The following is a 22,526-nucleotide window of genomic DNA, read 5'->3' on the forward strand; positions in this document are numbered from 1 at the left end:
ATAGTACTGTTACATCTCAGCAAATTTAACAGCAAACATATTCTGCCCAGGAGTACTTCTGTCCTACCTCTGTCTTTCTGTTGGGAGAATCTCCAGGAAGCTTTTGCCAACAGAAAAATAAATTGTGCTGACCTAGTGAGACTGTAAGTTTTAACCTTAACTGTTTACAGACAACCAGTGCAGCCCGGGATTCTTAGAGAACATGTAGGTAACTGCCAGTATTTGGGGTATTTTATTCCTTCTGAAAATACATTGGGCAATAGTAGGAAAGCGGATGCATCTACGTGACGCATCTAAACAAAATGATCAAGTTTTCTGTGTGTTTAATGCACTGATAAATCATGCAAAGCAGTATTTCAGGTATTAGCTTTGGGGTTTTAATGGTTTTTAAATATATTGGATCCATTCATTACAGTCTACTTACTGGAAGTTTTCCTTAAAATATTTTGCTCACGTAAGCATATTGAGCTGTAAGGGAAGGTATTACTGGCAGGAAGAAAATTCAACATAGCTTAGATGTTTTGCTGGATTGGAACCTTACTATACTTTCTAGATTTCTAAGCAAGCATCTTTCTACATGCTTTTCCAAATTCTCTTGTACCTCTGCTGTTTATTTTATTTCTTTTGTGGGTATTTTTTGTTCTTGTTCCAAAACAGTAGGAAAAAATGTGTCTGGTGTTCCCCCTTCCACCTTCCCCCCTGCCCCCAAACCTGTGAGGTAGATGGAAATCTGAGATCGTGTTCAGGATCTTCACATATTAGCGCTGAACCTCAGCACAGTCTGCTGATGATAAAGTTGGGAAGAGGTACCCTTGGATCTGCTCCCTTGCTGGCTTCTCAGAGTGAAACGCTGGAGGCTAGCCCACTTGGCGTTGCTGCCAGGGGTGCTCACATTCCCATTGCCCCTCTTTCAGGCCCACCACATATTTTCCCGAACCTCTTCCACTTTGGATGCCTCCCTGTCCTCTTTGTAATCACCTCCTTGTGCTAAGGACTGTTTGTGTGGCCCTGGCCCAGTGCCAAGGGCCTGCACGTCTCCTTCTCTGTGCTGTATGACAATGCTCATACGTGACCTTTCTAGATCTGCTCTTCTCTTAGGGGTGTTCCTATTCTCTTCTTATTGCCCGTAGTTACATTTCCCCTTCCAGCCCACATTAGCCTGCCTTGTCATTCTTCCTTGTCCTCCGCTTTTCGTCCACTAGAGGAGCTGTGAGTATTCCTGGTACCATGGATATACTGACAGGGTGCACGGAGCTAAAATGTTATACTGTAACGATCAGGGAGACTCCAGGAAGCCGTGACTTGTGGTGGTTCAAGTGGACGTGCCAGCCCTGTGACAGAAGGCGCATTGCTTGTCCCGTTGATCACCCCCGGCTTTAGAATTAATCATTATGATTACTAATTAGCATATAGGTCTGTATCCTTACCCCTCCTCCCCACCTTCCCTGAGAGGGGCAAAATTAATACAAACCAGCTGCTTTGTAAAGATGCAGGGCTGTCTTCACAGAGTGTGATACTGCATTCACAAAGCTGTAAAGAAGAAGGATGTTGAGATGTATCAATAGAAAGAAGTTATGTTTTAAAATGGTACAGGGCATTGATGTAACAGGGGGGAACTAAACTGTTAGACTGAAAGCTGCCACACTTGTCATAGTTAGGGAATTATCTCAAGGTGCAGACACTAACAGACAGAATAATACCTGATGGTTACCAACTGGGGCTGATGCTGCGGGAGTAAAGGGTAGGGAAGGTGAAAACAGAATTTACAAACAAGGTACAGTTTTAGGCTGGATTCAGGGAGGATCCTCTGTGAGATGGGAACAGTTCTACTGGTGCATTTTTACATGCTGGAGGAGCAGGATAATCGAAGTAGGGACAACTTTGAACTTCATGGCTAGTTCCTGCCAACTTGACTGGGAATTCAGTGCTAGAGATTAATGGCTCAAGATGGCCTTCTGACATGCACTCATTTGTCCGGCAGAATGAGGGAAGCAACAGCATGTGAACAAAAGCATTTTTTATCAAGAAGGCCTCCCTGGTCTTAGCTGTACATTTCTCCTCGTTTACTAGCAGTGGCGTGCCTTCAGCCTAACGCATTTCTTTTTTCAGAGGTTCCCTTGTATTTTGCTTTCTGGTATCATATCATGTTAGCGTATTTTCTGTTACTGAAAATGCAACAGAAGAAAAGTTAACACTAATCATTCATTTAAACTGGAAATGTTAACATTATTTTTTTAAGTGACTGAATGTAAATGAGGTAGCTTGAATTCCCTGATGGCGTGTAATGAGGCTTGTTTTTACAAAGGGTAATCTTATCTTGTGTTTCATGGTGCCAGCTGTTCACATGAGTCAGTAGGAATTCCTTCCTCACCCCCATTCCTGCATCCCACATAATTTTGGAGGATTTCACTTTCTTCTGAAGCATTAAGCAAAAGTGACTGCTGATACAAAAAAATGCCATATATAAGTTTTTAAAAATTCCCTTTATTTATATGACTTCTCTGCAGAAAGAGGTCAACAAGTTACTTTTATCTTTCTGCCCAGAAACATTTCATTAACCCCATTTATAAAAGATTAAATATCTTAAAATCATTGGTATGAACAGTTTATAACGGAAGTATTGTTTGCTTTGAAAGCAGCAACTCTGCTATTAATTTCAAACTGTTATGGGAAATTTTAATTATTGAAATTCTGAAATTCTTTAGAAATTAAGGACAACTGATAGTGGTTTCTTGGTGTTCTTTCCGCAGACTTTCAGTTTCAGCAAGGTCAGTAATAAAATAACCCAGAGCGTAAAGTGGTTAAGCCAGCTAAGGAATAAAGATACAAAAGGGAGCAGGGTTTGAGGGATGACCAAACTTGTGAGAACGGGAGGAGTGGAGATGCGAGAGAGCTGAGTTTTCGCCCACTGCAGTAATGTTAAATGTACATGCCCTTTATTGAAGTACCTTGCAACCACAAATTGGTAATGTCACATGCCAATGGATATATTTGTTATTGTGTGTCTGTGGAGCCCCCTGACAAGGGTTGGATCTTAGTCTGAAAGCTCTGCCCCCACATGCTGTCCATCATAGCAATTTGTGTGCTGCTGCTGCTGAAGGGAGCCATTTTTACTGTAAGTTCAGCTGTTCTTTGGTGGCCTCCTTCTTTCCCACGTGCTTTTTTGACAGCCTCCTCTTAACCTCCCAAAGTTGTCTTTCACATGACTGGTATGATAGCACAAATGCTCTCACCTGGCCACTTTCTGAGACTGACGTGGAGCTGAACTTGGCACAGGAGAGATGGCTTGGTATTTTTGCATGGCATAAGCAATGTTTTCCCCTCTCTGAGGGCACCAGCAAACAATGCTTTTTTAAAGGGTGCCTCGAAGTCCTTTGGTGATGCCAGAAAACCTGATGGCAAATTGTCCTCCTCCTGGGCAGGTGCCAGAGGGCTGCATGTGGAGATCTGGCAGGCTTCTGTCATCGCTTGTTCTCAGCCTGTTGGCTTCACAAGTGGGTACGATTTGGCAGGACAACATGGGAGGCAGTTTTCTAAGGGAAAGGGGATGAGTTTGTAAATGGGAGCAGGTACTCCAGCCTGGAAGCGGTGTCAGCCAGGTGTGTTTTCTCTTCCAGTGCTCTTATCTCCATACAGCTGTAGCTAACCTATCCGATCTGTAATGACGGTTTTCATTACAGCTCCTCAGCACAGCTGCGAGGTGGGTCTGCGATTTCCTCCATCGCCACTCCCCCAGCCTTTTCCTTCCCTTCCCTGGACATGCGGTTTGTCATCTGCTTGCACAGAGCCTCCTTGTACTGGGCTGTGGCGTCCTGTACTAAATCTGATCCAAATTTGTGCTGTGAGGTATTCCCTCCCCCTTGAAGGGTGGCAAGGAGGAAAATAACAGTTTAGAGTGAATAGGTGTTGGCTGTGATCTTTACATGTGCTGGCAGCAGATCCCACGTCTTGTATTAGCTGCACAAGTTGAACAGATGGAACAAATTGACAAAATCGTGTTCACTCATGCTGTGCTCGAGGAGCAGCTGAGTTGCTGTTTGAAGTTGAAAGTTTGAGTGTGGTTTTTTTTCCCCTTGTAGTGGAATTTCTGGTTATATCGTAGAAGCTATTGCCTCAGTGCTCTGCAGTAGCCCAAAACAGTTAATGAGAGCGGTGTGTGTCCTCCTCTGTGGCTCAGTGCACTCGTCCAGGGTTTTGGTGAGGCAGAGGGGAGTACGGAGAGTGTTTCCCTTCTAGGTAACGGACTAAGTGCCTCCTCTGGTTTTAAGTCCACGGTAGGCGGTGAAGTTTCATCAGGGCTGTACTCAGCTCTTTTCTGTTCTGGCACCATCCAGGTGAGGGCAAGACTTCAGCTTTGTTTTAAGGAGGGTGTGTATGAAAGAGGTGATAAGTGCAAATATGCTTATGGAGTTCTGAGTGTGATGATTCTGGAATTGTGGTTCATGAGGAAAACCACTTTTTATTCTAGACAAGCTTAACTCTTCCCCATATACTTTTCCAAGCAGAGTGCTAGGTTGCTGTCAAAGGCTTTGAGAAGGACACAGGACCAGAGGGTCCTAATCCCATCCAAGATGTCCTCTTTGCCTTGAGGGGAAGCTGGTTTACACTAGCGCGCGTTGCATCGGCAGCTTGCTAGCTCAGCTTTGCTGGTCTGCACAACATGGGAAGACTGTTGAGGCTTCTCCCTTGCACTTTCTTGCTTCCCCTGCCTTTCTTTGGGCAAAATACTGTACATGCAACTGGTACTTTTACATTCCCACACACTGACAGTGAATGAAGAGCCCCAAATTCAGGAGGTGGCAGGTGGATAATTTTCTTCCTGATTCAGCTATTAAAAAGAGTCCTTATTCTTTCTTCCTACTGAAATTTGTTTCTAAGAGTGATTGCCTACCTGCTTGTTCTGTCTTCCCTTTGCCTTCCTTAATTCTTCAGGACTTCAGGATGCATTTGACAGCGACTGGGAAACTGGGAAGATCACTTACAACAATTATAAAAATGGATCTGATGATGCTGTTTTGGCTTACAAACTCTTGGTACAAACAGGCAACCGAGCAAAGCCCATTGACATCAGCCAGGTACTGTATCATAGTCCATACTGGTTTATACAGGAACACACAAGTCATCAGGAGTGGGAGGAGGTGCAAAGAGCATGCCGTAGTCTCTTTTTTCATCTTTATGCATTGAATGCCTGAGTTACACCTTACTGCATGGCCTCACTGACTTTGCTGAAGCCACTTGTTAGCTGCAGTGTGGCCGGTGTTGCAAAGGTTCAAAATCAAGACTCGGAACGCCTGCCCTTGATTATTACTGGTTGGTGTGTGTTCAGTGCTTCTCCTGTGTCAGACACACTCAGTTTCCACTGAAAATGTTGTGAAGAATGCTTTGTTGCATGCACAGGTAGATGGAGCCTAGTCCTATACCGGACAGAGCCAACGTTAGCCTTGTTGCCCTAAGTGGCATTGTTTCTGATTGGAATCAGATTGCCTTATAGGGTTGACCTTTGTTCAGCTTTCTGCTGTGGCTTTGAGTCTAGCATTTGCAATTATTTGGTTAGTTCCTACCGATTTATGCAAAACATATCATTTAAAAAAAGATGTTGATGAATGATAGTGGAAGGGGACTGAAATTGTTACATGCTGTATCATGTTCTTGTACCATCATCACTAAATACAGCTATACTGTTGTAGAACGAAGCATGGCAGTTGTTTGAGCTGCCTAAATAATGTCTGAGGTTCTTTTGCAAGGTTATCACAGCATGTGACCGCATTTGCTGTAGCCATTGGTAGGTAGAAACACATTACGTTGACTGCTTACACTAAAATTAGATTTCAAACCTCTAAGAAGAAATTCTGCAATAACCTAACTTCTCCTCTCTTAGAATCATCATTGACTCGCTGTGCTTTCAGGTAGAAAAATAGTCTTTCTAATGAGCTTCTTGGCAGATCTGCTTATTGTCTTTCTTTTTTTCCTGGCATTAAAGGTGACAGATTTACGGAGTACATTGTTCAAAGTTACTATGGTGTGTAAAACACACTGCTGTATAGCAACATGCAACATGCTGTCAGGTCTGAATGAAGCTTCAGCTATGAATTAAGGAAAGAAAGGGAGTTGAAGAGAAAACCTTCAGTGAGATTTTGTTTAGCAGAGTGTACCAGGTACGCCGTGGAACAAATGCGATTGGACTGCAGCTGCTGATATAATTTCCTGTGCCTGGGAGGGAGAAAAGTGCGGTGCACCCACAGGGGCTGAGCGCTGTACTGTGCAGTTCCAGAGACAGCTTGAAGACATACAGTTGTTGCATATCCTGTGGACTAATTGAATCCAGATCCTTGGAATCCAGCTTTTTTTTTTTAACTGCTGTCACTGTTGTTTTTCATTTCATTAAAAAGACCTGAAACTGGAGCTGAGCCAGAATTTTAAATAAACAAAACAAAAAACCCCAGTAATACTTTTCACCCACAGAGTCCTCTGTCAGAGCTCTAGCTGTGCAGGATTTGGCTACAGAACCCTAGAAGTGTACCACTGCTGTTTACCCCACAGATGCATTTGCCCACAGTGACCCAAATAACACAGGGCACTCGTCTGCTTTCTTGACGCTGGGCATTTTCTGAATACATAGGTCATAGGAGGCAAGTGTTAGCAAAATTTATACAGATGTTGTTTTATTTTTATAGCTCTCCTCCATTTACTGGGTGGCATTTCCTTCAGTGTTAACAACAGAGGTTAACTGCACACAGACGTGTATAGGGACTCTTGCCAGGTTTTCTTTCCCTGTCTTTAAATATGTTTCTTCAACTTGGTTGTTTTTCACTCTTGGCTGCAGGCTTTCAGAATTTGGATTTAATTGGTTCAGTCTATTCTGGAACCATCTGCTGATTTAGTGGTTATTGTAAATATTATATGAGTACTAATTTATAAATAACCACTTTCTACTGTCACTGTAGTTTTTTAGATTTTTTTCATTGTCAAACAATAGTTTACTGATAAGTCCCTTCAAGTGAAGATTCATACTGTCTTGCTTTTCCCATCCTATATGTGTGTTGCATCTCCAGGCCGTTTGCTGAAAGCTTTGCTGCAAGAGCCCCAAAAGCAGAACTCATTCTGAAAGGCTTCTAATTTTTTTAATTTTGCAGTTGACTAAACAGCGTCTGGTGGATGCGGATGGAATCATTAACCCAAATGCTTTCTACATCTACCTGACAGCCTGGGTTAGCAATGACCCTGTGGCCTATGCTGCCTCGCAAGCCAACATCCGGCCTCACCGCCCAGAGTGGGTCCATGACAAAGCAGACTATATGCCAGAAACAAGGCTGAGAAGTAAGTAGCATTTCATCGTAATGTCTTACAGTTTATATAAGTGCCCCAACTCCTCCCTTCAAGAACCAGTAACTCTGTGGTTGGCTGATGCTGCACAGGGCTCAGAAGCGTAAACAGGACAATATATTGTGTTACTCTGTAGTCTTAGGAGACCTGTGGACCATTGCAAATGTGGCACCACTGCAGGGTTTTATCGTGTTGAAAAATGAGTTTTATAACAGTTTAAAGCTGTAAAAACTTATAGTAAGCATTGCTTTTTAGTGTCACCTGATAGTTCTGGCTGTGAGAGAAACCTGGAGATTGCATGAAATTGCTGCCTACGTCATTCTGAAATTTCATCACTGAGATTATATCACGTTTATCCTCAGTCCTTAATACCTGAGGGATTTTTATCAAGTTAGTTCATATGCTAAGCTACCAACAGTGATATGGTAGAAGAGCTACTTAGGCAGGGAAGCAGTCCCATTCCATGCCATTCACTGTTTTCCTGAGCACCTATGCCAGTTCACATTGCTTTGCTTCAGCTTTCAATTTATTGGGAGGATTGCTAGTTGGACACCAGTGGGGAAGGGGAGAGGGCATACAGGGGAGGACTGGTGCACTTGGAAATGTGATTGGGTAACCAGCTAGCTGTGCTTCAGTGTATCCGAACCCTAGAGCTTTGTGGCAGTCAGCCAAGTCTTGTCTTAATGAAAATTTATAGTTGAGATTATAATAGGGCAAATCATGTTTAGCAAGTCAACTGAATGACCCTGCAGGGTCTGGAACACACAACGGCAGTAACAAAATGCCTGTTGTGGAAGCTTTTTTTTCCTTGTCATACAGTAGACTTACCAGTATGCTCAAAAAGAAGTATGGAGAGTGTTGGTTTGTCAAAGTATTAAAGGATAAAAAGTTATGTATTTCCTCAGTAAACTATTACTTTTGTATTAGGGATTTTTCCCAGTCATTTGCATCAGTAACAGAGCATGGATTTCTGAATCTGACTTTCAAAATATTCAGTGGAAATCTTAAAAACCAACCAGCCTGATCGAGCGTAATTTTTCTCTCGTTTTGTGTCAGTGGACCTCAATTAATCTCAGGGAAATGACCTTTGATTTCAAAGGAACTGCACTTGCATAAAAGAAGAGCATTTGGATAAAATGTTTAAGAAGATGTGATCTTCTGCTTTATATTGCAGTTAGGGATTTTTGGCCAGGTAGTCCGTAAAAACCACTATAACACTAATAAGGATTAAATACATGTATTAAAATATATCTGCTAAATTATATAGAATTGTCTGGGGACTTGATGTAGACTGCGTTCATCCCATTGCACTGCGTGATAAAATATAGTAATCTCCCGTACTGCTTCAGCTTTCAATTTATTGGAGAGTTTTTAAAATGTCACTTGTTCCAAAGAAGTAAAATTTAAATTCAACACCTGTAAGCATTTTGCTGTGGAGAACAAAGTGTTTTGTTAATCATGCTCTCTGTGTATCATCTTCTTTTCCAAACACACATTTTAACACTGCTATCCTTTTCCTAGTTCCAGCAGCTGAGCCCATAGAATATGCTCAGTTTCCTTTCTACCTCAACGGATTGCGTGAAACTTCTGACTTTGTGGAGGCTATTGAGAAAGTGAGAGCTATCTGTAGTAACTACACCAGCCTGGGGATCGCCAGCTACCCAAACGGTTACCCATTCCTGTTTTGGGAGCAGTACATTGGGCTTCGTCACTGGCTCCTCTTATCCATTAGCGTGGTTTTGGCTTGCACGTTTCTGGTGTGTGCCCTCTTCCTCCTAAACCCCTGGACGGCTGGGATCATTGTAAGTTTATTATAAGGGTCTTTGTTGAAGTCAAATTCCTTTCAGCATAGCTCTTGCTGTAGCCGGGAAGGTTTTGTTTATGTCTGGGCCTCTGGTGGAGTACGTATATTGCATCATTCATTATATATTTATTCAACTTGAGGGGGTAGGGTTCATGCTAAAGGTACAAACCTTAATAACTTTAATCCTTTGGCCACCTTTTTTGCAGCTTTAAAGGTTTCTTAGAAAGGTACATAAACTTTTGCCCTTGCTCAGATGCATGCTAACATGAGAAATAAAGACATACAGGAAAATTAAGAGCTTTATTAAATATTAAAGTTATTTCTAATTATTCATTCCTTCTCCCCTTTTATCAGACAGTTATTTTTCAAGGCAGTTGCTTGTGACTAACTTGCCCGTAAATTTTCCCGCTGATTTCTGAATGTAGTCTTTCTGGAAAAACTGAAATGCTTAGGTTGTATGGTACACACTGTGGAAAGAGTGTAACTGAGCTATCGAGGAGAAAGAGCCATAAAATTATGAACTGAACAGAATACTCCTCCATGCTTTCTGCAAGGCACCATAAGCCTCTCAGTAAACATTCAAGTTAAATTGAATGATGATGTTCCTATGTTTAAATTCCATAAACTATCGTATGGTTTATAAAATGCCAGAAGTAGAAAAGCATAAAACAGTTACTAGTTTTTGTAATGTACGTTTATACGACAGGTATGTTAAAAGGTAAATGTTTAGTCTAGAATATTTTTCATAGCACTTAATCAAGCAATTTATGTTACTACTCTTGATTCATTAGCTTATAAAATCATTTATTGTAGTGCATACTTTTTTCCCTTGGAAAAGGCGTTTATTTTCAGAGTCCACCATTGCTTTTATAAGTATGTCTATATTTTTTTCCTGCTTGGCTTTAGCAACTTTTAAAGTTGATTCTGCAGGTTTCCTCCCCTCCCTTTTCCTCAATATTTTTTACAAGGTAGATGAAAGAAAAATAAAAGCTTTCCCTTAGATTTAAGCGTTCACTTGGTCGGTGTCAATCCCTCCAAGTATCTTAAAAGCTCAGAGCCCCTCTGTAACCTGAGACTCATCAGCTGATTATGGCATTCACTTTCTTCTGGGCTTTAAACCTACTCAAAAGTCATCCTCACTTATATTTGCAGTTCTACAAAAAGAATTCCAATACAGGTAGTTGAAAGTTACTTTTTGTGGAAGGATTGTCCAAGAAACAGGTGAAAAAGAGAAAACGTATGTTTTGGGGGGTATCCATGATGAGGAAGAATAAATTGTTTTTCAGATCACTGATAAATTGTAACCAATACAAAATTGATGCTTTGGTCTGTGAACTGGTTCTCAGGAGTATGATTTAAACTGGCTCTTTAGCAAGTCATTGCCATTGAGCACAGTGAAACAAGGAAAAACAGCTTGTCTTTGGGAATGTAGGATGGCTTTGAGGAGTATGTTTTATAGTCAGCATGTTGTTTTGAAATATCTTCCTCTTCATGTCTGGAGTAAAGAAGTTACTAACAGCTGTTTGAAATCATCTAGGTGGTGGTGCTGGCTCTAATGACTGTGGAGCTGTTTGGCATGATGGGTCTGATTGGAATAAAGCTGAGTGCAGTGCCTGTGGTTATCCTGATTGCTTCTGTTGGCATTGGCGTGGAATTCACTGTTCACGTTGCTTTGGTACGTAAAATCAGGAAGCATTTTCAAAATATTTTAAACTAAAATGGTGGCAATGTTAGGATCACAAATCCTTACTTAGTGTCCTAAATCAGTGACATGATTCTCAGAAGGAAATTGGTCACAAACAGTTTCGTGTGCCAGCTGGTTTGTCTTGATAGAGCAGAGTTGATCTTGATGAGGTGGTTCATTTATTGAGTCAGTCTCCCAGGAGATAAGAGGGGATACGTTACCTGTGACATTAGTTGTCTGAGTGATGCAACTATATAGACAAAGCAGAGCTCTTAATGCACCTTACTTCAGTCCAGACTCTGTTTGTTCCCTCTTGCATGTAGATTCTGTATCTTGTGGAAGAGAAGCCTTTAAAGGAGATTCTCAAAATCGCATACAGTGTCATTTGATCTCTCTGGACCACTAAAATTTGAATGTATTTGGATTCATTTTCCACTTCGAAAATCTACACCTTCTTTTCGGAACCCATCAGCTATTAGTAGTGGGCACAAATATGCAGTCTGTAGGGAAATAGTTTTCCAATGTGATGAGGAGGAGCAGAGAGGGGAAAAATGTATGTTTTATATAAAGATTTTCAACATTTTCAAGGTTAAGTGTCCAAATCTAGAGTGCACCTAATCACCTAGCTCAATCAACCTGATGTGCAAAAATACGTAGCAATGACAGTGCGCTTACAAGGGGGCAGTTTTGGGTGTTAAAGCTATGCAAAACTCATCTTGCTTTGTTTGGTGACAAAGAATAGAGTAAAGGGCTATTTTTCTGTGTTCACATTTGACAATGTCAGCGCTGACCTTTCCAACATTTTGCACACTCAGCATAAGTCATTTTGCTGTAAGGCTATTCTGATCGGTATTTCAGAATAGTTTAAGAATATTATTGTCTTCACGGATTTGAATTTTACTGTATTACAAAGTAGGAAAGGATGAGTGGTCAATATAATATAATTTCAGGGAGGAGGTGCTTGTAGTCTGCTATAATCTATAGTATATTAGTACTGTAGCAATCCAAAAAGAAGTGAAGGGAGGGGGATGGAAAGTGGTGGTGACATTGGATGAGAACGCAGTGGGCCTTTTAGACTCAAAAGGAGGACTGGTAGACTGCTAAGATGATCTGGTGACAGTGAAAAAGAGAGGAGAACTAACGGCGATCTTAGCACACTGGAGATGGCTAAATACTGGGAATGTGTAGATGATGTACAGAGTTGGGGCACATAAAGTGGCAGGATGGAAAGAATAATTTTAAGAAAAATCGTAGAGGAAGTAGGGTAAGGTTAAAGAGGAGCAACTGGATCCCTGAAGTGGTGACATCTTTTCTTCCCCTAGTGCTATGGATGGATAGGCTTTTGGAGATGAACCTGTTTGCTTGGACTTGCAATAGTTTGGGAAGTGTCAGAAACTAATAGTTTACAAGAAGAAGAAAGAAATGACAGTTTCTTAGAAGTGAAGATTTAAAACAGGAAAACTAGAACAAAAAAGGACAAAACAGTTGTTTCTAAATGGGAAGAAAGTAATCTAATTTACAGGACTTTTTATATCTCTCTATATATATTAAAAAAAAGTAAAAGTCACTTGTGGCTGAAGGTAAAATGCCAAGCAAACTGAAAACTGTTTTTTTCACATTGACTGTGGGTCAAAAACTTTAAAACGTAGGCTTTAAATAAAAGAATGCCTAGTAGACCTCAAATGATAGCAGCAGTACTGACCTCCACAGAACTTCCTGCATATAAACAGTCAAACCAGTGTTGCATAAACAAAAAAGGCAATGCTGGAACTGTTGATGCAGAACTTAATTGATCTTGTTTTAGAGTGTTTGACAATCCACTTGTGGCTCAGTTCTCTACTCTGGCTTGTGAATTGTGACCTCATTTTTTTAATTCTGCAAATAAATTCTGAATCGATAGTGGACTCTTGTATTATGCATCCTTTAATTAGACACATATACATATGTTTATATAATTTGTTAATATGTTTGTGGATCAGATCCCATAGCCCCCATTCATGTGAGTCATCTCATTGACAGCTGCCTTTACCCTGAGGGGGATTCTTTATCCATTTATGTATATGGGAATGTAAAATGTCCTGGATAGATTAATTTTCCACAGACCACTTTTAATCCAATACTAAAGATTAATAATACATGGTTTGGCTACCTACGGAAGTGAGGGCTGGGAATCTCGCTCCACATGTACCCATTTTTGGTCTGCTTGTCCCACCAAATAACTTTTTAATGTGTTGACTGATTTCACCCCAAATTTGTCAGATAAGTGAAAATAAACCGCTGGAGAAGAGAGACTTAACTTCCAGGACCAAAAGGAAGACAGCTGCTTGAGCTCGTATCTTAATAGGCAGTAGAGAAGTTGCCCAAGAGAGAGCCCTTATAAATCACAGCAAGAAGATCAACGAGGTTCTTGTCTTCTTAAACCAATAAGTCATACACAGAGAAGACAAATTCATACGAAACAACAGCATTTGAGTGTTCTTGATACAGCTTGTTCACTAAGGAGTTGGAGGGAGAAAGACATTTCACTAGTCATATTGTTGCTCAGGCACTATCATGTTCAGCACTGTTCCTAAGGCAATTTTGTATGTATAGGCCTGCTAGCTTTGAAGTAGCAGAAGTTGCAAAAACGTTTATTTTGTGTGAAATAGAAGTGTTAAAAAAAGTCATGGAAGCTGTGGCCCCATGAGAGTGAGACGAGTAGTTCTGTAATTTTGGCACCTCAGGTGCTTTCACCATGAAATGAATTCTTTGCAGGTGGAAATAAGCAAAGCTGGAGGGAAAAGCCTACTGATGCAAGCAGGCATTGTTTCCAAAATTATTACTATAGTCTGACTCTGTAATCAGTGCTTACTGTGGTCGTGTGACTTCAGCAGCAGCTATGTGGTATGACTGCAGAATCAGGCCTTCTCTTGAAGGTTAGCCAGCTATCAAGATACTTTCATAAACTGTAGTTTGAAGTAATTAACTGGTGAAAAACTGTGCATGCTATGAGAGAGGCTGTTTGGAAGGTTGTATACATCTGTCTAATGAAATGGATTTCGTTGTTTTACAGGCATTTTTAACTGCCATAGGAGACAGGAACCATAGGGCTGTCCTTGCATTGGAACACATGTTTGCGCCAGTGCTGGATGGGGCCGTGTCCACTCTGCTTGGAGTGTTAATGCTTGCAGGATCAGAGTTTGATTTTATTGTCAGGTAAAGCATTTGTGTGTGTCTTGACTTTCTTTTTAAAATAAAAATAAGTGTGCTTTTAATTCGTAGTCACTTCAGCGTATCTGTCATTTTATTACTATGCATGGTGTGTCAGGCATGCTTACGTCATGGTCCTGCTTTCCCTCTGTTTTATTAACTCCTTGTTACATGCTAGATGTGGTAGTGTTTCCATTGCTGGTATTAAAATCTGTTCCAGGAAAATCTGACACCCAGCTTGAAAGAACACAAAAATGGCCCTCTTTAGCAAAGTTTGCTAGTTCTGGGTTTGAGTCAGTTCAAAGCATCTAGTGTTGTCCGGTATTAGCTGGGTTTGACCTTTAACCTTTAGGTCCTCCAGACTTCTTGTATGCACAAGTTTGCGTGCAGAGGACACGTGAACCTACAAACATGCTGCAACTGTGCTGCAAGTGACTTTCTCCAGGCCTTCTCCTTCTATCATTATGTGAGGTTTACAGCGACGTGTAACAGGCAGAGGGAAAAAAGCCCTGTTTGGGAGCTGGGGAACCATAAGTATGAACACAGAACTTCATATTAAAATTTTGTGAAGCAAAGCCTGAAGGCCCTTCTGTTTAGAACTACAGGCAGACTGTTTCTTGTGAATTTAATTAAGAATGTGAATTCATCAAGCAAGTTTTTCGTTGAGGGGAACTTGAGAAGTGCAATGAAACAGATCCTATTCTATTCCAAACAACCTGTGGACCTCTGCAAAATGGCTAATCTTAGAAGTAACACAGGTTCTTTGTGGCAAACTACAGCACACAAAAAAAAAAAATCCAAGCCCTAAAATGGAACTGAGGTAGAACTGGGCCAAATAAAAATGCTCTGAAAGGTAGACATAAATGCTCTACTTAGGTAGACATAAGCTGGATAGATGACTAGACTTAGCTGACATCCATTTGACAACAAGAACAACAAAATGTCAGAAGCAGGAACTGAGAGAATGGCTGCTAAATCTCATCAAGATTTTTTGTTTATGTATGTAAGAGATTTGAAGAAAGCAGGCACTTTGCAGTTAGACCTCATGAAACCTACATGAAGATTATTACTATACAGATATTGCATGTCCTGAAATAGAAATTTGTATTTTTTCCCCGAGTCAGTATTTTTTACTTTATTTTACTGGTATTGAAGAAATAAAGTAGAATTATTCTTTTAGGACCTGATCTTGTAAGGGTTGGAATACTTTGACATATAGGTTACTTATAGATTTAACCTAAATTTACAGGGGTACATTTGGCGTGCTACTTTCCTACTTAACAGATGAGATTTTGGCAAGCATATTTTTGTGTCATAGCAAATGGAAGATTGTAGCAGCCCTTCACACCAAATTTGGATTGGATGTTCTCTCAGTTTATAAAAAGAGCCTTTCAACTTTATGTTATTTTACTTTTTTTGGCCATCAGTTTCTCATTTTCTAGCACAATCTGACTTTAGTTTGCCTTGTTTAAAAAATAAAATAAAATAAACTATGGGAGCCTGACCATTGTTATAGGGGCGAAGAAGATCTCAAACTTCCGGAAAGCAATAGATTAGTCCAACAATGTGGAAGATTAAGTAAATTAACAGACATTGTATACACCAAGTGGTCAGAGCTATAATCCTCCTGTTTATGCTAGCATTAGATGGATGAGATGCAAATGTTTTTAATGCCTGTTGTTGATCTCTGTCCCAGTATAAAGTTCTGGCGGTTTATGTTAGTAGAGTAGATTGGCTTGCTGATTTTTGCTAATGCAGATCAGAAATTCCCAAATGTTTACAATAGCAGGATATTTGTAGTTTTACAGGAGTCTGATATATTTGATCAGATGTGGAAACAGGGAGGCAGTAAAGTTTGTTGCCAGCTAGACAATGTAATCAGCAGACCCATTAGTAGCAAACTTGCCCTCCGTTCTTCTCCTTTGCCTTCTCCTCCAGGAATTTACCAAGAGTGAGTCCTTGAAATCATTAGTTACAACTCAGCCTTAAGTTTAGTCTGAGCCCCAGCTGTGCCGAATACCAACTAGCAAGGCTTTCCTTTTACTGACAGGTTTACCTTGGTATTCATGAAGGATCCCAGACCTTAGCCCTCAGTGGTGGGAAAGGACAACCACTTGTGCACTTTCCTCTTCTTCCATAGTACTTCAGCCTTTATGTTTGAATTGGCTGACGCAAAACAAGAGTATTCAGAGATGCTAAATTGTTCAACAAAAGATTAGCCTGCAATGCAGCTCTGCCATTGTGGAGTGCTCTTACTCAGTACAATGCTGAAGCTTACTATAGAATGGGCAGCATTTTCTTTGCAGAAAGCGGGTTCCTGTGTTGTAAAAAGGTTGCAATTCGAGCTATTTGGTAAAACTGGAACTCACAGAATTCTAGGCGGAAAGTTGTGATTAATGAACAGCAAGGGAAACCCTTACCTGATACACTGGAGATTTAATTAGAGATTCTGCTGTAAGATGCAGAAGCATTTCACAGTGGATTAGCTGCTGGGAGAAGAGGGCTTCTTTTCCTTCTAGGCTAAATTGTTTAAATTCTACACCCTTCACTTCATTTGTTTGCTTCTGCTGGGTTTTCACTAATGGGGGCCCCTTTTCATTGTATTTGTGCTTCCAATCCATTCAGCTATTCACTGCACATTCCATATTTTTGTGTTTGTGTAACACATTCATAAATAACATTACATGCTTCCAGATTCTGGGAAATTAACAAATGTAATTTTTTTCTTTCCTTTATCAACTAACACTTTGGGTTGTGGAATGTAGCTTCTCTAATTCAAAAGGTAAAAAACCTTATATCTATATATGGAAAGTGATATTTAGTACAATGTTAGTAATATTTTAGATTTAATTTAGTATATGTATTATTTTAACATGTAGGAGTAATTTGTGATCCCTTATTTCTAACAATATTTGTGGCTATTCTCTCCCCCAAACCCCTTAAACCCTACTTCAGGTATTTTTTTGCTGTTTTGGCAATCTTAACCATTCTGGGAGTTCTCAATGGATTGGTGCTGCTTCCTGTTCTGCTTTCATTCTTTGGACCATACCCTGAGGTCAGTAAAATTAATGGTGAACAGAAGAAATAATACTCTGTCTGCACCCCTGCCCCCCCCCGATCAACCTCCTTTTTTAGAAACTCTTTATTTTTTAAATTCTCTTGGATTGTTTTGGATTTTAAGTTTCTTGCTCTAGTTTTTTTTTTAATCTTTATTAAAAGTGCTGTGTGTTATTTAGTTGATATTATTCTTCTTATATTTTTAAAGGTATTTTAGTAAGTATTGTTTTAGAGTCTGCAATCAGCAAACTTGCTGCAAGCATAGGATTATTTATGCTTTTAAAAGCATAATGTGATATGCAAACTAGTTTGTAAAATAAGGATTTTCTCCTATGTTTTGCAAAAGACAGTTTGTTTTGTACACATACCTTCTTCTTTCCTACCTCATTGCCTCTGTTGCTTTCCTCAAAATATTTAACTGAGCAGACCACCAGGAAGGCCTGTGTGGACCAACATACACCAGTGGTGGTCCACAGACCACACCTTGATAACCGTGACTGGTCTGCCCGAAGGTCCCCCCCCATCCAGTTGCCCCTCCCTGCGATATACTCTTGGCTCAAGCAACATTTTTGATGGGTAGAATGACTTTATAGTATAAAGCCCAAGTCCAGAAAAAAAGGATTCATGGATACCAAATTTGTATTTCGTTGTTGATTATTCATTACCTACTCTATAGTTAACACAGTTACTGCCTTACATAGGGCTGTCTTTATCACATATTAGTAGAATCAGTGTGCTATGCTTCACATGTCTATATATGTGTATGTGTGTGTACAAGAATAAAACACATGGTATGTATACAGCACTAGTAATATTTCAGAAGTATTTATTTTTTTAGTATTAGTAAAACAGTTTTGACAGCAGTGTGTAATCTCTTATATTCCTAAGAGTATACATGACCTGTCCCTTACTCAAGCAATATATATGTGCATATGTTATTACTACATACGTTACTATTATGTGCATGTCCATAATAGTAACAAATTGCAAATAGACACTGAACCATACTATACATACACATTTGAGGTGATTTTATGAAATCACTGTTAATGTATGTTGAAGGGGGAGGGAAGTCCATGTATTATTTTTATAAGTGCAAGTGCATGCACACACACACATACATGCACTTCCCGAGACAATGATACCCAGAAGAATCTGTGTAATCCTGTTTACGTACATGTCCACAGATGGAGATGATGTCTCTCTCATTAATTTTTTCAGTTCAGTATAAATGTTCATCAGAAAATCAGTGCTAAGGTTCTCGTGGCATGGGAGGGTGTATTTGGCAGAAGAACATTTGTGTCAAGCACTAATGATTAAAAGGCTAATGCTAACTGAATGTTACTGAATGCATTGTCATTATCAGGTTTCTCCAGCCAATGGACGAAACAGATTGCCCACACCATCTCCTGAGCCACCCCCCAGCATAGTGAGGTTTGCGCTGCCACCCGGGCACACAAATAATGGGTCAGATTCCTCTGATTCAGAGTACAGCTCTCAAACCACAGTGTCTGGCATCAGTGAAGAGCTTCATCACTATGAGGCCACCCAAGGCCCTGGGGCACCAGTCCATCAAGTAATAGTGGAAGCCACTGAGAACCCTGTCTTTGCAAGATCCACTGTAAGTAGCTTGCATATTGACTGGCAGGAGGGCAAGAAAGAGAGTTTGGGGTTTTTTTATTTAAATCTATTTATTTTGTGAAACGCTCTTTCATATTTCTGACTGATTATGCTTTGTGACTTTGTGCCAAAATTTGTAAGCAGGGATTGAAGGCTTTCTTCGTCCTCTCCTTTAGAATCAAGTTGGGGGTAAAATGATGATAGGAAAGCAGAGGTCTTTGGCATTTGTAATTGCTGTTACATCATATTGGCACCAGCCACAAGAGAGAGCTCTCAGTCTGTTTGATGACTGTTTCCAGAGAGAGAATGAGGAGACATTAAAAGCTCCACACAGCTCCTTGTGGATCACCATCTCATATACCTCTCTCTGACAGCACATTTTGGGGAGAAAGATTGATAGAGCCAAAAGAAAACAGTTTCAGCGTTGTACCAAATCTTGGGCCTGTTGTATCTTGCTACTGAGTTGGCATAACTGCGATTTCAAAGGAAAGTGAAAAAGCTCTGTCTCCTACCCCTGCTGATGCTGCATGCTGAGCTGCAATGCGGATCTGTTTTTGTTCAGCAGAGGCCTAGAAATAGGTACAAGCACAGCCACATTTGAAGTTGGTCACGGTTTATTGACTGATGTCGCTGCTGCGCTTCACGCTTTTTACGGAAATCAGAAAACAGATTCCTACAGTCTATACAAACTACCCTGCTAACATCCTGTGTATGTACCCTGCATGGAATAGAGCCTTTTCCAAATGCCTGCAATTCTGCTTGTAGAACGAGTTAAGATCAAGTGCTTGTCACCCATCCCTTTGAAAAGATGGACCAGTATGTAGGAAGCTTACAATAATGTTTTCAGCTGCCATCTTGTGTTTTTCTGAAGGTATGCTTTCCATGTTTGAATAACTTCAGACAGAAACTGTCTGGAAAAATCAACAATTATCAGACTCCAGAGCATTACCTTTGTAGAGTTAGTGCCAGGACAGCATTATTGTAATTGTTCTCAGCATAAAATAAAAGCGAGCGTAGTATTTGTTTGCCTTGCTTTGTCAGAGGCGTGACCCTGCATCTCTGTTTCAGGTGGTTCAGCCAGAGACGAGGCATCAGTCGAGTCCCAGACTACAATTGAATCCAGAGTCCGGCACGCAGCAGGCGTGGCGTCAGAGCAGACAACCCAAATGGGGAGCGAGGGAAGGGCTGCGACCACCTCCTTACCGCCCTCGCAGGGACGCTTTTGAAATTTCTACTGAAGGGCATTCAGGACCTAGCAATAGGGATCGCTTGGGCCACAGGGCTCGTTCTCATAACATGAGAAGCCCGGCGTTCGGCGCCATGGGCGCCACAGGACCAGCGTACTGCCAGCCTATCACTACTGTGACTGCCTCAGCTTCAGTGACTGTTGCTGTCCACCCTGCGGTGCACAGCCACAGCTCTCGAGGAGGGAGCTTTCCGTCCTATGAGGGATACCATGAAGCTGACCATGGGCCATTTGAGGACCCCCATGTGCCTTTTAATGTGCGGTGTGAAAGAAGAAATTCTAAAGTAGAAGTTATAGAACTGCAAGATGTTGAATGTGAGGAAAGGATACCTGGCAACAGCTCACAGTAAGGTAGGTCCATCTCCTGCAGCTGCAAGCTTTGCCTGTGTCAGGCAATGGTGTGATCAAAAGAAAGGGGAAAGAAAATTTGTCTGAGGTACCTTTCCTTCAGGTAGGTTTACTTATTGGTCCCTGATCATCTTAAATCTGCTGACCGTGAATATAGTACCTTTTGCACTAGAAATCAGGTTGGATAAGATAGTACTTTCCAACACTGAGAAGTTGTAGTGCGTTCAGACATGAACTACTTCCAAGAGCCTTGCAAAGTGGGTAAGTACATCATACAATCCCAGCTTACCAGATGAGGAAAATGAAGCAGAGATGTTGTGTAACATCTTCAAAGCTGTGCAACTGCATTTACTGTTGATAGGTCCGGTCTTCTGATCCCTGAATCAGGCATGTTCTAAAACGTCACACAGAATGACATTGCCTAGGAGAGTGTAAAATTGCCAGCTACTTCAAGAGTTGTCCTGTCTTCAGTAAAACTCCATGAAAGAATTTGAAGTCTGTAGTGAGGACTGAATCCCTCTGGAAGATGGGCTGAGTGAGAGGTGGGAAGGCCCCACCATGCCTCGTGTGCTGCTGCGTGGCAGGGTGTCCCCTGTGCTTTGGGGGGCGTTCAGAGACCCACCCAGCGAACTCACACGCTGGAGGAGTCCTTGGGCCAATCTCTCCCTTGCCAGGGACAGCTGCAGTGGCTATTGCAGATTTGCGTAGGGTAGAGCTGAGCTAGCAGGGCATTTAAATGTGTTCCTCTGAAACAATAGATACACCCAAGAACTTGCGAGACTTGATATCTAAATCATTGTCTGTCTTTAGGCTGGCAAGAGAGGGTTACAGGAAACAGTGCTGTTTAGAACAGACAGGGTGTTTTAGCAGATGTTTGGGGAAGGATAAAGCTGTTCATTTTCTTTGAAGAATTTCTTGACAATTTTCAATTTCTTGAAAATTCTCCATTAATTTTATAGGGAATAGTTTGAAGGGAAGAAACCAGTTGAGTTTTTACCCTGAAAGCTTTTTGGGGCTTGTGCCTGAAAAACCATTTCTCACTATTTTAACTCTGTTTTTCTCTTTTGGGGGGAAGAAGAAGTGTTAAAATAGTTACTTAGCTGTGGATCCCTGTCTTCCCTCTTTGCTTTTCAGAGCTTTTCAGTGACAGACACTAGTTTGACCAGAGCAAGCCATTTTATTTTGGTTTTAGAACTGTTTTACATGTACGCATACACATGCGCCCACACACACACATGGAGAGTTTTGATGGAAATTTTTTGATGACTCACAATAAAATCACCTTCTGATTTATAAAAAGTCTCTCCAGACATCTCAAAGTGCAAATAGACATGAATGCTTTTAGCCTCGCAGCCTAGAAATATGGCAAATAATAGTATCTTCAGAATAAGTAAATACTTGGGCTCAGCTTTTTCAAGCTGAACTGCATGGTTATATGAGATTCTTAACTGTGCACAGTATTCTGTGTAGCTTATTTCTCCTTGAAGTGTTCATTGGTTTTGACTGAATTTGTCGCAGGTATCTAAAGGTGGGAACTCAGAAATTAAAGCACCTACATTTTTTTAATTGGCATCAGTATTTCTTTACCGGGAAATTAATGACTGAGATGAAAGCAGAGCCCATGTTTCCTGACTGCTAACTGTAACCACAAGAATCATGAAATGCGTTTTGGATTAGCTTGATATGTTTGTTTTTCTTGAACTTTAATGAATGTTTTTCTTCTCTCTTTATTTGTAAAGGGTAATAACTGAAGCAAAGAAGAGGCCAAAGATGGAAAACTGTATTTCCAGAACTGCTTGAAGAGAAGAACTGCATAAAGTTGTAGAAAAGGACATGCTGCATCAGGACAACAGTTCACTGTTACTGTAACCTATTGTATTATTTTGTTAAATATTTCTTTAAGTATTTAAAAGATGTACACATATGTAATATACAAAAGAACAATGTAAAGTAGTATAATCTGGAGTCATTTGCCTCTGGGCAATAGAATGGGGACAATATTGTGTGCGCTTTGTACTTTCTGTACATTGATCTCTGTGCCACAACTAAGCTTAATCTAGTTCTAAATTTCAGCATAAGTTGCTGCTGCTTAAATATTGTATAATTTACTTGTATAATTCTATGCAAATATTGCTTATGTAATAGGATTTTTTTTTTAAAGGTACATGTCTGTTTAAAATATTTTAAATTTGCGTATCACAACCCTGTGGTAGTATGAAATGTTACTGTTAACTTTCAAACACGCTATGCGTGAT

General features: G+C 40.6%; 1 protein-coding gene across 2 annotated transcripts in view; it reads left to right on the forward strand.

Moving 5' to 3' along the window:
- The window catches only part of PTCH1 (patched 1), a 72,351-nt gene extending 50,031 nt beyond the window's left edge, over nucleotides 1–22,320 (forward strand). For both annotated transcript variants that reach the window (XM_050913489.1, XM_050913488.1), the window contains exons 16-24: nucleotides 4,933–5,075; nucleotides 7,134–7,317; nucleotides 8,845–9,125; nucleotides 10,665–10,802; nucleotides 13,864–14,006; nucleotides 16,956–17,055; nucleotides 18,424–18,678; nucleotides 19,746–20,274; nucleotides 22,011–22,320. In XM_050913489.1, coding sequence (XP_050769446.1) covers nucleotides 4,933–5,075; nucleotides 7,134–7,317; nucleotides 8,845–9,125; nucleotides 10,665–10,802; nucleotides 13,864–14,006; nucleotides 16,956–17,055; nucleotides 18,424–18,678; nucleotides 19,746–20,273 — 1,772 coding nt within the window. In that variant the 3' untranslated portion in view covers nucleotide 20,274; nucleotides 22,011–22,320. The remainder of the gene's footprint in view (nucleotides 1–4,932; nucleotides 5,076–7,133; nucleotides 7,318–8,844; nucleotides 9,126–10,664; nucleotides 10,803–13,863; nucleotides 14,007–16,955; nucleotides 17,056–18,423; nucleotides 18,679–19,745; nucleotides 20,275–22,010) is intronic.
- The last annotated feature ends 206 nt before the right edge of the window (nucleotides 22,321–22,526 follow it).

This window comes from Gymnogyps californianus, chromosome Z (assembly GCF_018139145.2).
Source record: "Gymnogyps californianus isolate 813 chromosome Z, ASM1813914v2, whole genome shotgun sequence".
Classification (NCBI taxonomy): Eukaryota; Metazoa; Chordata; class Aves; order Accipitriformes; family Cathartidae; genus Gymnogyps; species Gymnogyps californianus.